We start from the raw sequence: 16,244 nt of genomic DNA, 5'->3' as shown, positions 1-16,244 counted from the left end.
GCTTATGCACAGGGAGACAGCTCAGGGGGCAGGAGTGTATGGAGGGAGGGATGGACACTGGGAAGAGGTAACTATGGGGAGGAAGTGGGAGGGGAGCTATTCCATTGTGGTAAACTGTGGTCAATGTCATGAGGCAAAGTGTATGTGAACTGCTGTATGGAAAGTGAATTTGCTCTGTAAACTTTCACCCAAATCTCTATCTCTATCTATCTATATAAAACAACAGCAACAAAAATTTGACCTAAGCAGGAGCTACAGAGGTACTGCCTGTGCTCTACCAGAAGTTGGGATTATATCATTTCTCTGTTCAATATCCTTCAGCCACTTCCCACTGTGTTTTGAAAAGAAACAAGCAATCAATAAACGCTTTCCAAGGTTTCCAAAAAAAAAAAAATGCTGGCGAGGATGTGGAGAGATTGGGACTCTGATACACTGCTGGTGGGACTGTAAAATGGTACAACCATTATGGAAAGCAGTGTGGTGATTCCTTCAAAAGTTGGAATTAGAAATACCATTTGACCATCTATTCCATTACTAGGTATGTATCCTAAAGAAATGAGGGCTGTGACAAGAACAGACATATGTACACCATGTACCTTGCAGCACTACTTACAATAGACAAAAGATGGAAACAACCTAGGTGTCCATCAACTGAGGAATGGCTAACCAAACTATGGTACATACACATAATGGAATATTATGCAACCATAAAAACTAACCAAGAATCTGCAAAACACCGCATAATGTGGATGAACTTGAAGGACATTATGCTGAGTGAAATAAGTCAATCACAGAAGGACAAATATTGTATTAGTCCATTATTGTAAAAGTCAAGGAAAGGTTTATCTATGGAAGGAAAATTCTTTTGTTGGTTACTAGGGAGGGGAGTGGAGGGGAGAGAACACTCTTAGATAGGTAGAGATAAGTATTGATTTGGGTGAAGAGAGGGGCAGTGTACCAAATGTGAGTGTTCATTGTGGTGGTATTGAAGTGGAAGACAGAGAGAGGTATATATGGGATGTGCAGACAACAAAGATGAACCCTTTCGCACATACAGTACTGTGTTGTCAGTGAAAGCAGAGATGTGTATACAGTGGGATAGATGGGTGGACAGACTGAACTATTAGGTATGTCTATGCAGCGGGGAGTGACCCAAGTCCATGCATAGGATTGGCAGACAATGGTTCTTTAAGTGTTACATGTACTATAAGAATTCCCAGGTGTATAGTAGCGCTGACAAGGGACAAGGTTGTAGTCACTTCTTGGCCACAGCCAGCTACCCAGAGGGAGTCAGTAGTTGAACCTGTGGGCTCAGGACCATAGTCACAGGGGACATCAAGCTCAATTGGCATAACATACTACACAAAACATTGTTCCACTTCTTTCTTTAGCGAGTAACGACTGGGATCTTAAAAGCTTGCAGGCATCCATCTAGATGCATTGATGGGTTCTCCTCATCCAGAGCAAAGTGGAATGAAGAAAACCAAAGATTCATGGAAACAAGTCCTAGCGACTGGTACACCATGCGATGCGTAGCCTATACGACTGTGAGACCAGAAGAACTAGATGGTGCCTGGCTACCACTGTCAACCACCCAGAGGGGGATCTGTGTAGGAGATCTGGATAGAGAGGGAGAACAATGTGGAACAAAATGCAAAATCATTTGGGGAAAAAACACAAGGGGGCAGGGAGCAGGTTTGCTGGTCTGATAGAGCCTGGTGGAACCACTGAGACTGTGGCCCCTAACTGCCCTTCAGGTCTGGAATTGAACCCACACCTGTGGCTTCCAGCCAAACAAAAGACAGACATATGAGTTGAACATTTACCTGAGGTAGATACACTCCTTGGAGTGTACAGTCATGGGAGAAAGAAGGACTGCTTATGCACAGGGAGACAGCTAAGGGGGCAGAGTGCATGGAGGGATGCACACAGGGAAGAGGAAACTATTGGGAGGAAGTGGGAGGGGACCTGTTGCATTGTGGTAAATTGTAGTCGATGTCATGAGACAAAGTGTATGTGAACTGTTGTATGGAAAGTGAATTTGCTCTGTAAACTTTTACCCAAATCGCAATTTAAAAAAAAAGAAAAAAAAAAACTCAGTGCTGGCCAGAACATGGGGAACATTTCTTTGCTGGGTAAGAGTATACACTGATTGCTTTCTTTGGGAAAGCCCTTTGGTAAATTGTGTGTGCATGGACTTCACTGTGACTCTTGGTAACTAGGGCCATTGCTTGGTCTTTGGGCTTAGCTTCTCAGGAGTAAAATGAGAGGAGTTGCCTTTGGTGATTTGCTGAGATGGTTTTCGACTGTAAATGTCATATGATTATTGTTATTTATGCTGTTGTTAGCTGCTGTTGAATTAACTTCAACTCAGGGTGAACCCATGTGCAACAGAATGAAACATTGCCCAGTCTTGCTCCATCTTTATGATCGTTAGTATGCTCAAGTCCATTGTTGTGGCCACTGTATTTTGAGTGCCTTCTAATCAAGAATGTTCATCTTCAGCACTGCATCCATCTTCTTTTGGGATCTGATGGGGCAATCTACTTCCGTAGTGATACTGCCTCTGAAACCCAAGGAGGGGTCGCTGTGAGTCGGGTCTGACTTGACGGCACATAACAACAACAGGGTTTTTATTGGGTAATTGGTGGAATGAGATCACTGGGCCTTTCTTCAGTTTGTTTTAATTTAGAAATTCCGTTGAAACCTGTGCACTGTGGATGACCCTGCTGCTATTTGAAATAACGGGTGTCATAGCAACACACAGGCCACCACTGTATGATGAAGTGACAGATGAATGGTGGTTTATTTCTATAGTAACTGCATAATAGAGATGATTGGTTAACTTTTTAGTAGTTTCACATTTAAGGAGTCATGTGTGTTACTTGACTTAGTCCTCCCAACAGCCCTGGGTAGTGAGTGATGTGGTACAGTAAATTGCTTGGTATGGCCCTTCTAACCATGGTCTTTGTGACTCCCACCAGATGACTGGGTGGGACTATGCAAATGTTAGGTGTTTGTGGCCCACCAAGAGGATTAGATAGCTTGCTAATGGTGTAAATAGGTGCCTAGTACCCTGTGGGGGTGAGGCCATGCATATAAGGTGTATGGAACTCTAGTGTGGGAGTTGGTCAGTTTTGCTTTTTCCTTGGGCTTAAAATGAGCCATCCCAGAGTCAGAAAGGGGGGATCTCACTACCATGAAGAAAGAAGCGACAGGAGGGGAGCATATTCTTGGACTCGAGGCGAGAGAGAGTGAGAAACAGCAGCAACAGACTACACAATGGGCTTCCCAGCCCATAGAATGAAAATGCTGAGTGCCTTCAGACAGGAGCCTTGCTGGCAGAGTGAGATGCCTCTGGCAGAGGCAGAGCTAAAAGAACTTTGTAACACTTGCCTGAGCAGGGCAGAGGCCAGGTAGATGGGCCCAAGGGCCACAGAGACTTGCCTTTGGGCACAGCTGAAGGAAAGCCTGTCCTGATTGAAGAACCGTATCCTGAGCGTTCCTGATCCTGAATTGTAAACTGTTACTTCCCTAATAAACCTCATAATCATGAGTATTTTTTGTGAATTCTGTGTGGCCATTGCAACACATTGTTGAACAACCCAACAGTTGTTAAAGTGGTGTTGTGGGAGGGGGAGATGGTTGGTGTCAGAATTAGTAAACCAGTTGGAGGATAGCACATGTCTTCTACTTCATAGGAATCATCCTTGGGCTGTTGATGTTGATCTTGATCCTCCTTCCCCCCGCCTTGTGAAGTTAGAGTAGGTCAGATGCCACCTCCACGATATTTTTTACAGTGAAGAAATAGGTACAGAGTTGACTTGTCCAAGGTCATGTGTCTTATAAGTGGCTGATACAGAACTTAAATCTCCTTAAGGTTTTTATTTTGTCTCTTACGTTTTAAAAGCACTTTGCTTTCTGTTTTCATTGCCTGTGATGATGCTCCTAGGAATATTTGATATATGTCCCTTACTGGTGGCCAAAGCATAGCAGTATAGTGTCTCATGGTCTTGAGCTGATGAAAAAATGTGTATACTAGTTTCTTTTTTTTGTTTTTTGAATTGATTTTGTTGTTGAGAATATAAACAGCGGAACATATGCCAATTCATCAGTTTCTACATATATAATTTAGTGACATTGATTACATTCTTCAAATTGTGCAAACTTTCTCACCTTCCTTTTCTGAGTTGTTCCTCCATGCTACTGTTTTCTTGATAATCCTTAGTTTCACATTCTGCTTCTTGTTCTAGGGTGCTGTGCTCGGTTTTCTGCTCGCAGTAGTCTGTACATTCACTCTAAGAAGCACCTCCAGGATGTGGACACATCGAAAAGCCGCTGCCCAGTCTCCAGCTGTAATCGACAGTTCACGTCCAAACATAGCATGAAGACTCATGTGGTCAAACAGCACAACCTGCACCAAGGTCTTGTTACCTTATATGTCTCTGAGAGAGTGACAGAGATGTATGTACTTGACATGTATAAGGGTTTCTACCAAAAGAAGAATAGTAAAGAATGTCGCTCTTCAGAAATTATCCAGTTCTTAGTTCTGATTATTCTAGTATAGCGACATCTTACCAGCCCTGTACTAATGGGTACTAAGCCTAGTGGTCTCTCTTGAGAATCTCCTGTCATTTCCCTGCCTCTGACCTCTGATTCTTCTCTTGTCTGTAAAGTGCTTTCCTTGAAGAATTTCTAATCTTTCACTTTGTTGATTTTCTTAGCATTTGTCTCCTAAATCTGTGTCTTCCCACTGTGACCTTTCTCTTGGATTCATCCTGTTACTCCAGTATTTCTATTCACTTTGACTCTTCTCTTTCAAAGTCATGTTGTTCTTTCTAAGCAGTGGCACTCCAATCTGTCTTCTCTTCTCTTTCTGCACTGTGAAGTTGATTTCAGATTGTTGAGGAGATTTATTTCCTTTGGGAGGTAGTAAGCTATTAAAGATCAGAATAGAATTGTGTTTAAGGATATGCTCTGGTGAGGGGGTGTGCAGACCTGGAGAAAGGACAAGAGAGGAAACAATACAATGGCCCAGATGCATGTAGAGGAGAGAATTTTAGAGCATAGTTCTTTCAAACACTGTACAACATTATGGCATGGGACTCAGAAACCTGCCTCTGGGACCTTGTCCACAGACACTTTGGCAGAACATTATATGAATGTGGGTAGCAGCAATGGCTACCTCTCCCCTGTCCTTTCCTGGCTGAGGAAGACCTGTATGTTAAATGAACAGATGCTTCTTATTGCTGCCTATTTGACAGGCAGTGTCATGGTGTAGACAGAATTACCTGCCTGAGGCTGTGGCTCTTTTCCACAGATGTGTGACATCTCTTAGATTCCCATTTTCCTCATCTTTATCATTGGAAGATAATTTGAATAGTTCTCAGAATGAAAAGCCTTGTTAAATTGCTTAGTGTGGAATTTTTAATTTCTCAAAAGAATGATAACCATTTTCTTTCAAAATGTTTTATTGGTACTCATTGGCTGCCAGTGAGGCAACCCCATGTATGACAGAGTAGATGGGGTTTTCTTGTTTATAATCTATACAGAAGCAGATCACCAGGTCTTTCTTCCATTGCACAGCTGGGTGAATTCCAACCACCAACCTTTAGGTTAATAGCCAGTCACAAACCATTAGTGTCATTAGAGCTCCCTTCATTGATACTGAGAGATTTATTGAAAAAGTGCTAATATATTGATCCTTTTTTAAAAAACTGAAGTACTATGGTAGCTCAAAACTTAAAACCCAAACTCACTGCCACTGAGTTGATTCTGACTCAGTGACCCCCATTATATTTCCAAGGCAGTAAATCTTTACAGAAGTAGATCGGCCCATCTTCCTTCTGCAGAGTGGCTGGTGGATTTGAACCACCAACCTTCTGGTTAGCAGTCACATGCCTTAGGCACTGTACCACCAGATACATGTTTTACCTTTTGGGTTTAGAGTAGATTTCTTTTATAGGTTGCACTATAAATGTAATAGGCATTCTGGGCATTCACAGCTTTAGGGTAAGAGTGTGGGCTTAGCTAACATTTGGTGTATGGGGTAGAACCACAGAACCAAGAGAACCTTTTCCTCTGGGCCCTGCATTATTTCCTCTGGGTCAGGTACTAGTACACTCAGGAAGCCGTAGCTAGAGATTTCTTGGGAAAGAATAATATAGAGGCTTTGTTTATTCAGACTTGCTCTTTTGCTCAAATTTATTATGCTCCCATTTTCCTGTTTGCTTGATGCTTAAAAAGAGGTCTCAGATTTGGTATGATTGCTGTGTACTTGTATATATGATCCATTCTGAGTATTCATTGTAATTTTTTTTGAAGTATGTTAATATTGATTATTCTCCTTAGGGATTCTGATTATTTAAGTTACTTAACTGAACAAAAAATAATCCTCATGTCCTGAAGAATGTTCTGGCTATAAGTTAAGATTCCAAATGAAAAGGGATATATTAGAATTACTTCTACTATAATCATTAAATGCTGCTTATGAACCAGGTACTGTGCTAGGTGCTGAAGGTACAGAAATGAGTCTGGCAGGCCTCTGCTCTCAAGGTAATTATTGCCTGAGAGGGTAGAAGGGAAGAAGAAGGTACTCAAGGTTGGAAAATAGTGGTGGAGTAAGGGTGTCACAAAGGGTAGAGTTGTCGGTCTCTGGGCTGAGGAACCCATCAAGAAAAAACTTGATTGAGTTGGACATATTTCTAGAGCATTAGGGGTGAGCCTCATGTCTGAGTTCTGTTTATTTAGCTAGAGCTTTGCATTTGCTGACTCTGGAGTCAGACCAGTCAGGACAGTTGTGTTCTTACTGGTCACCTCCAGATGATGGAAGTCAATTTTGAGGTGGAAGTGAGGTTACAGAGTTTGATGAGATGTAGCTGACATAAGCTGAGCCCCAAAGTGTACACTCAGCCAGAGAGATCAGCTTAACACTGACTTCTGAAGGTTTGTGTTCCATGGAGACTTTTATATTCTCAGGTAGGTGGTGCTGTGGTGTAGAAGAAAAGTACAAGCTTTGAAGGTTGAAAGGTAGGGATTCAAATGCCATTTAATGTTATCAGCCATTTAATGTTCAGTTAATGTAAGTTTTGGAAAAGTTATTTACTCTTGTGTCATTTCATCTGTCTGGAAGAATTCTTTTAGCTTAAGGATTTGAGACAGTGTATGTGAAAATAAAAAACACCCCAATGAGCATTCTGTTTCTATAGTTGGTTTTGTCAGTCCCCTTGATGTCCCAAACAGGAAGTCCTAGTCAGTCAAAATTAGGCAACAGCGTACTTGCATATGACAGTAAATGTTGCTTTGATGGGTCACTTGCTAACATTTTGAACATAAAATTTCCTTAATCTTCTGAGGTCATAAAGTAACTGGAAACTATATTGCTTTTTCAGATCTCTTATCTCAGCTAGAAGCTGCAAGTTCTCTTACGCCCAGCAGTGAACTTACCAGCTCAGGACAAAGTGAGCTCAATAATATAGACTTAGTGTCTCTCTTCTCTAATGCATCTGGTGATAGTAATAGTTCAGCAGTTGCATCAGACATGGCATTGGTGAACTCTGGAATTTTGACTATTGATGTTACTTCTGTGAACTCATCTCTGGGAGGGAACCTTCCTGTTAACAACAATTCCTTGGTGCAGATGGACCCACTCGTCCTGGTGGCCAACAGTGACATTCCTCCCAGTCTGGATAGCCCTCTTATGCTTGGGTCAACGGCCACGGTTCTTCAGCAGAGCAACTTAAATCCAGATGATGTGCAAACTGTAAGTGCAGAAGCACTAGGTTGTCTGGTGTCTCTGCCTGTGAAGAATTTGAGTCAAGATCCGCAGGATTTGACCTCCACACCAACTCCTTCAAACAATCCCAGTGGAAACAACCATGTCCCAGAACTGCTGGCTCCAATCAAAGTGGAACAGAACTTGCCTCCTGGCCCAGATGTTGGGCCACAGGAAAGAGGCAAAATGGTGACCCAGTTTATGCTCTCCAACCCAGCAGAAAACTGCAGTGCTCAGAAAGATACCGACCTCAGTGCAGTGCCTGGCAACTTGTATTTGGTATGAAGTGCTATATTCAGTCACCACCAAATAGTTCACTCCTGTTACACTCAATTTTGAGGATATTCTGGATTAATCATTTTTATGCAGATGTTTCTTACTGGTTTGCAAAAAAGAGGACAGAACCCTGGCCTACAAGTTTGGAAATCTGAATTCTGATCTTAAGTCTGGAACTGACTAGTTTTCATGACCTTGAGCAAATCACTTAACAAATCTGAGCCTTAAATTCTCGCTTATTTCTGAAATGAGAGTGTTTGGCTAGATGATTTCTAAGGTCCTGTTGAATTCTGTGATTCCATGATAATGTGTTCTTTTCCTTAAAAAATAATTGGAATATTTCATAATGTTGAAATGTTTTTGCCTTTGTGCTTCTTACATAATAAAATGACCTTAAGAGTTGCTAATGACCAGAGGAAAAGGAATCACGTTACAAACTGTCTTTAAAGGTTAATGGAAACTTTAAAAACATTTCAGATATTTTTCACAAGCTTAGAATTAACAAGGAAAAAAAAAGGGAGTGGCTTGTGAACCTCCTCCATTCTGGAGAATTGTGAAAGTACTTCTCCAGTTTTGAGGCTGAACATTTTATATACTTTAATTATATTTATATCAATTATACATTTAATATAATTTAAAATAATTTAAAGACTCGAACAAAAAAAGAGTCTTTTTCTTCGGTTTCAAATGTGAATGATCAGATAGTTGTTTTTCTTTATGGCACAGGGTAGATTTGATGGTGATATTTATATTGTGTAAAAATTTTAGATCTTCTGAAACAGAATTAATTGTGAGGGAACATAGTAACTAATCTAACATAGAGCCAGCTTTCTTTATTTCTAGTTTGAAAGAAGTACTGTCTCTCCTTTCCTTATGTCTTATTTTGTCACTGTCATAGCTATACTTCCTCGTATTTGCTTAGGTTGTTACGGTTGCTAAGTGGACAGATAAATGGGCAGGGAGTGGGAGATGGACTACAGTTGAGAGGTAAGGGATGTAATCAGTCCTTGTGTGTTGGGGCTTGGTGTCTTGGTAGTTCTCTCACACCCCACTCCATCTCTAGGGCCAGAGCTGCGGGTGGAGGCAGGAGGAGCTAGCAAGACCTTGATCCTAACCCCTTGTTCATTTTCTTGCTAGCTGTGTGACCTTGGGCAGCCTCGCTTCTCTGAGTACAAATGGTGTGTGGTGAATGGGTTTCAGGTATGCCACAAGCTATTGAGGGTTGTTCTTTTTCCTTCCTTTTTTTTATAGTGATAAGCATTAAACCATTTTTCTTATAAAATACTCATACAACAATTGATGTCCTCTTTGAATATTGTTGTCTGGCTCCATCAGTAAACTTCCTCAATTCAGTGACTTTAATTATTGTTTTGGTGGATGAGAGTTTGAGTATAGCACCTGCTGCCAGGGAGGCCTTTGCAGGGGGTATATAAAATAGGACCTTCCCCTGGCTGGTGTACAATACTGTTTTGTGGCATATTTTGAGAAATGTTGGGAAGTGCTATAGTAAATTAACCCCGAGTCACCAAGGAAAAGCTGGTTATTCATTTTAGAAAGCAGAGAAGTGTGTCACTCATTTTATAACTTTCTATGAAAATGTTTACTATGTTTAGATTGGAAGAATAAACTTTGCTTCTCTGAATAATAAAATTATGTACATTGTTCCAACTCTGAGTTTGTTTAGCTATCACTAATTGATTGTGGCATTTGATTCTTTTTATGCCTTTGCTGGAGGTCCTGGCATGATTTTTGGAGCTTTAATATGTTCACATTCAAAAAGCAGACTTACAGATTTCAGTAGTTCACTTGCTACCCTTCCTTTGCTGTTTAGATCCAATGACTGACACACTTTTCTTTGGTCTCAGGAAAGTGGGGGCTCAGCAAGAACTGATTACCGAGCCATTCAACTAGCCAAGAAAAAAAAGCAGAAAGGAACTGGGAACAATGCAGGTGAGGATGTATGTACTTCAATGATGAGTTTTTGAGGTCTGTTTTCTTCTGATGAAAATAAATGAGTTATTTGTCAATTAAGCACTGAGGAAACACATAGAATAGTCATTTCAGTGTTCTATTACTTAAATGTTCCAAATGCCCTTTTATCAACTCTTTAGTTTTATCAATTAAAAAAATTAGTAACAAAATTCCCAGCATCAGTATGGACATGTTTTATTTAGTTAAAATGGCTGCATGAAAGTTCGGTTGCATATTCTGTTATCTGGAAGTTTTCTAAGGTAAATGAGCAAAAGCAGGCTTGGTGTCAGGAAAGCAGAGGTGGAAACCTGATAACAAATGGCCTTTGGAAGTGAGAAGACCCTGGAGTGGGGCTGACACTGTTCCCAGGGGCAGTTATTCTGTGGTGCCAGCCACTGGGTGCCACCTGGTATTGTGTGCCCCCGTCCTGAGTGGTATTAAAATCACTGTAAAGTGTCAGCAATTTGTTTGAATTTTCAAAAGACACGGTGGACAAACAATACTTGTGTAATCCGATATGTAAGTCCGTTTGAAAAATGTAATAGTGGGACAGTGTTTAAAGGAACCTGGAAAATCCTTTTGTAAATGTAACAGTAAATTCTTAATGCCTGCTTCCCCCATATATTTTTTGTGTATTTCATTTATCTTTTTAACTTATTTTTAAATTTTAAAATGTCAGGGTGTTTGTAGGGTGAAAGAAACCCATTGCCATTGAATTGATTCTGACTCGTGGTGACCAAGTGTTGCAAAATAGAACTGAGCTCCATAGGGCTTTCTTGGCAGTAATCTTTATGGAAGCAGGTTGCCAGGCCTTTCTTCCGTGGACCCACGGGTAGGTTGCAACTGCCAATCTTCTGGTTAATAATCCAGCACAGAACAGCATCACTTGTAGGATCAGCAGTTCAGTTTTATATCTTACTTTCAGCTCTTAGTTATATCATAGCTGCTTCTTTAAAATAAATTACTATTTTCTGTTAATCAGTATTCTCAAAGCAAATATTTCCCTGCAATGAATGTTGTACATGTCAGTGTTTATTGTGATTTAGAAAGGGTTACTTCCACAGTTCACAGAGTATCAAAATGGAATTTTCAGAGGTAATAGAAGAAAGTTGTGGTGATGGTGGTGAAAAATCTGTAGAATGGAAGAATTCACACATAGGAAACAAAATGAACAGAAGAGACCAAAAGCTTTTTATATAGCTATTTAGATAAGCTTGAACTTGAAGGAAAAGGAATATTACAAGCATTAAGTGAAAAAAACATGTTGAATTCTTGGCATTGCATCACAGTGACACCTATGGACATATTTTCTTTTTTAAAAAAAAATCATTGTTTTTATAAATATTTCAGCATTATCTCTAAAAAGATTAAGGATACTTTAAAAAATATATAGCCCCATTCTATTATCATGTCTTTCAAAATTAGCAGTATTTCCTTAATACCAGTATCTAGCAGGTATTCAGACTTTCAATTGTCCCAATTTTATTTATTTATAAAAATATGTATTTTGTATAACCATCTTTCGAATCAGAATCCAAATAAAGTTCATGCAGTATTATTGATTGATAGGTTTCTTAAGTTTCTCGAATCTGTAAGTTTCTCTCTCCATCTTTGTTCTTTTTCTTTAAATGAAGTTGTTAAAGAAGAAACTGGGTGATTTGTTTTCTGTCAAGTTTGCCAATCTGTATTTTGCTAATTGCATCACATATCCCTTTATCTTTTGCTTCCTATTAATTAGTAATTACATCTGGGGGCTTAGTCTGATTGAAATTTGATTCTCTTTTGTGGCGGTAGTAAACTGTTTCCTAGGTAGCATTATGTCTTACGAACCACCTGAGGTCTGATGGTCTTTTTGTGTTGAGCAACCGTTGAATATCCGTGAGTATAGATCTAAAGATGGTAGTCTAATTCTGTCACTCCTTTCTCATTTATTAGCTAGAATGCTTCTATAAAGAGAAACTTCTCATACTCTGAGATGCAGTTCATACAGGAAAATCAGGATAAACGTTTTAATCTTTATCTGTTTTCAAATAATGAGTTGGTTTCTTGGAATCCTCCAGTGGTGATCAAAGATTTTTATGCATTCACTGATTTAGACATTAGAGTTTAAAGGGAAATGTAAATCTTGTACCAGCCAAATATCTGGCATTCATAATGTGAAGACAAAAATTTCTTTGTAAGTGTGCAGACTTAAGTTTGGCCACCTATATATATATATCCTTTTTGAAAAATCCTTTCAAAGTACTGGAACCATCTGAATGATAGAGGAAATATAAATATAGGTCCACAGTCTCTCTTCTAAAACCTTTGGGGACAATTGTGTGTCTGCCACTGCTGCTGCCTGCTCCCACTCCCCACCCCCAACATTTTATTTGGAGATGATTTTAGACTCACAGAAGAATTGCTTCCCTGGCTGGTGAAACTCCATGCATATTGTCATACATGGTTTTTGGGAGAAGTTAGCCCTGTTACAACTCCACTGGGAGAGGACAGCTGAAAGCTTCATGTTAGGGGCTATCCTGACTGCCTCATGTGCCTCTTCCTTCTGATGATTTTAATTTGTATCCTCCCATAGTGACACCTTTCATCATACTTTTCCTAATGTTAACATCTTAGGTAATTGGTATATTTACCAAAATTAAGAAGTGAATACTGTTAATTTCACTATTAGCTGAACTACAGACATTATTTGGATTGGACCTTTTTTTTTTTTCCACCAGTGTTCTTTTTCTGTTCCAGAATCTGGTCCAGGATCCCATGTTGCCTTCAACTGTAAAGTCTCCTTACTTTCCTTTGTATCAGCTCCTCAGTCTTTCCATGTCTTTTATGACACTTTTGAAAAGTACTAGTCAGTTACTTTGTAGTATATCCCTCAGTTTGGGTTTGTCTGACGTTTTCTCATGATTACACTGGGGTAATGGGTTTTTTGGAACCAGAGGTGATATGCCCTTCTCATTGCATCATATCAGGGTACATAATATCGACATGATTAACTTTGGGGAGCTCTGGTGACATAGTGCCTAAGGCATTTGACTATTAGCCAGAAAGCTGGCAGTTCAAACCCACCAGCCACTCCTCGGAAGGAAGGTTGGGCAATCTACTTCTGTAGTGATACCGTCTCGGAAACCCAAGGTGGGGTTGCTATGAGTCAGATCCAGGTGGACAGCAGTGGGTTTTAATGTTAACTTTGATTACTGGGTTAAGGTGTTGTCTGCCAGGATTTTCCACTATGAAGTTACTATTTTTTCCGTTTATAATTTATATTTATTTTGAGGGAGGGACTTTGAGGCTATGTGCAAAGTTTGGAAGTCCCCAAGGCCACTATCTTTTCTCAAATCAGTTAAGTTTGAAGGTCCCCAGGATCACCCTTGTTGTTATGTGCCATCCAGTCGGACCCGACTCATAGCGACCCCTTCTTGGTTTTCTGAGGCAGTATCACTACGGAAGTAGATTAGGTTTGTCAATTTTCTAGACAGACTCACAGAACACTGAAAGTTGTTAGTTATATTCATGGTGTGGTTTATTACAGTGAGAATACAAATTAAAATCAGCCAAGGGGAAATAATAGTTTATCACAATACTAGATCAGTGAAAAACTTTATTGTTTTCTTAACAGATCCTGTATTTGATTTTCTTTTTTAAATGATATTTATTACTGATGGAAATAGGAATGAGAAAGCACCCCTGTATATAGTAAAGTTTCTGTGACCCAAACTAACTTCATGGTGAACTGTCAAAGATGTATACACACACCTAGATTACATAAAAGAGATTTACTTTTATCACCATTTTTACCCTTGATATTTAACATAAGCTGGAGGTTTTTGCCATTGAAATAGACCAAGAAAAATGCAGTAGAACTGTAGCAAGGAACCATATAATAATTTAGAGGAAATTTAACTGTTTATTAGAAAACCCAAGAGAGTCAGTTCAAAAATGACTAGAACTTAGAAGATATTTAAATAACCAGTAACAGAATAAATGTATACTATCTGGAATTTTCCTGCATGGCTACAAAACTGGCTAGAAAACACAATGGTAGAAAATCTCTGGTTTATAATAATGACAAAAATACGAAACACCTGAGAGAAAACAAGTGGACAGGAACTAAATGGAGGAAACGCCACCTGCCTGAGAGATGAAGAGTCGGTGGTTTGGACAAGATGACTTCTCTGCATTTAACAAATGCCTCCTGTTGGCAGGCAATCTTCTAGGTGCCAGACATGGTGGTGGACACATCAAACACCCCAGCTTGCCTTCCAGTGAAGGGAGTGGGAAACATGCCAAAACAATAAAAATAGAGTAAGAACAGATTACAAATGCAGTGAAGAAAGAGAACAAGGAAAGAAGTCTCTGACGATTTGCAGCTTTAAGTAGGACAGGCAAGGATGGCCTTAGAGAACATAACATCTGAGTAGATAGATCCCTGAAACGTGAGAAAGGGGGCCATGTTTGTGTATCTAGAGGAAAGAACTTTTGGGATATAGGGAGCAATCACTGCAAAGGCTTCCAGGAGAAGCAGAGACCATTGTTATTAGAGCAGATTAAGCCAAGGGGAGAGGTTTAAGAAAAGAGATTAGAGGGAATGTGAAGCCCGGTTATATAGGACTGTGTGGGTCATTATCAGGGCCTTGGCTGCCACTTGGAATGATGTAGGAAAATGTTAGTTCTGACTCACAGTGACCCCTTGTGTTGCAGAGTAAAACTGCTTCATGAGTTTTTCAAGGCTGTGACCTTTTGGAAGCAGATTGCCAGGCCTATTTTCCAAGGTACTTCTGGGTGGGTTCCAGCCATCAACCTTTTGGTTACTAGCTCCACCCATAAGTAGAAATGTGACATGATATTTTTTCACAAGATCACTGTTCCTGCTCTTCTGGGGAAAAAAAAAAAAAAAAAAAACCTAAGGTGCCAAGGGAGGAAGCAAGAATAGTTAGGCACTTATTGTAGTCGTCCAGGCAAGAGATTGATTTAGTGATGGCTGAGTGGTAGTGAGAAGTGGGTAGAACCAGCACAATTTGCTGACAGATAAAATGCGGGCTATGAGATAGAAAAAAGAAGGAATTATTACTAAAATGTGATTTCCTTCCAAAATATTTTAATGTAGTTCCGTTTGATATTCCAATGAAATTTCAGGAAAATTGTGGAAGAACTTAGGGCCAGGAATCCTAAGGAGGCATTAAGAAAATAGAGGGCTTTGTGCTATAGTTGTTAAAACCTAGCACAAGGCCATCACAGTTGAAGATGGTATGGGTAGCCCTAGTGCCTCACAGGCAGGGCCCTGAACCAGAAACAAACCTACAGCCATATTAATCTGTATATGTAAAGGTAGTCTCTAAATTACTGGGAAATGAGGACTAATTGGCAAATGAATGCTGACCTTTTTTGGGGGGGGATGTATTAAAATGCCATAAAGAATAAAGGTCAAAGCATTTTAAAATGTATAAATAGCAGTAATAATTGTTAGGTGCCATTGAGTTGACGCCAACTCACAGTAACCCTATGTACAACAGAACAAAACTGCCCTGTCCTGCGCCATCCTCACAGTCCTTGCTATGCTTGAGCCCATCATTGCAACCATTGTGCCAATCCATCTCATTGAGGGTCTCACTGTTCACTCTGACTCTCTGCTTTACCAAGCATAATATCCTTCTCCAGGGACTGGTCCCTTCTGACCATATGACTAAAGTAGATGAGATGAAGTCTGGCCATTCTTGCTTCTAAAGAGCATTCCAGTTGCACTGCATCCAGGATAGATTTGTTTGTTCTGTCAGTCTATGGCATTTTCAGTATTTTTCACCAACACCACAATTTAAAAGCATCAGTTCTTCTCTGATCTTCCTTATTCATTATCCAGCAATTGAAAATACCATGATTTTGGTTAGGTGCACCTTAGTCTTCAAAGTGACATCTTTGCTCTTTAACACTTCAAAGAGGTCTTTTGTAGCAGATTTGCCCAGTGTAGTACGATGTCTGATTTCTTGACTGATACTTCCATGAGTGCTGCTTGTGGAACCAAGTAAAATGAAATATTTTCTCCATTTATCATTGTGGTGTAGTAAATTACTTAGTGTGGCTTTTCTACCCATAAGTCTTTGTAAACTCCAAGGTGGGAATTGCTATTAGCAACTGAGGAGATCCTGATTTTAAAGTTGCCCACCTGGGTTATTTCTGTTGGGCGTGGCACAATACAATGTTCTGGGAGGTTCCCACTCTCTCTCACGTG

General features: G+C 39.9%; 1 protein-coding gene across 1 annotated transcript in view; it reads left to right on the top strand.

Annotated features, from left to right (window-relative positions):
• Window positions 1–16,244, top strand: part of ZXDC (ZXD family zinc finger C) — a 63,116-nt gene that overhangs the window by 30,385 nt on the left and 16,487 nt on the right. The window contains exons 5-7 of the mRNA XM_007950617.1: window positions 4,254–4,424; window positions 7,392–8,053; window positions 9,916–10,000. Of these exons, the coding sequence (XP_007948808.1) occupies window positions 4,254–4,424; window positions 7,392–8,053; window positions 9,916–10,000 (918 nt within the window). The remainder of the gene's footprint in view (window positions 1–4,253; window positions 4,425–7,391; window positions 8,054–9,915; window positions 10,001–16,244) is intronic.

This window comes from Orycteropus afer, unplaced genomic scaffold (assembly GCF_000298275.1).
Source record: "Orycteropus afer afer isolate SDZICR_OR568_19922 unplaced genomic scaffold, OryAfe1.0 scaffold00282, whole genome shotgun sequence".
Lineage (NCBI taxonomy): Eukaryota > Metazoa > Chordata > Mammalia > Tubulidentata > Orycteropodidae > Orycteropus > Orycteropus afer.
Note: the sequence above shows the minus strand (reverse complement) of the source record. Positions and strands in the feature narration are given on the sequence as shown.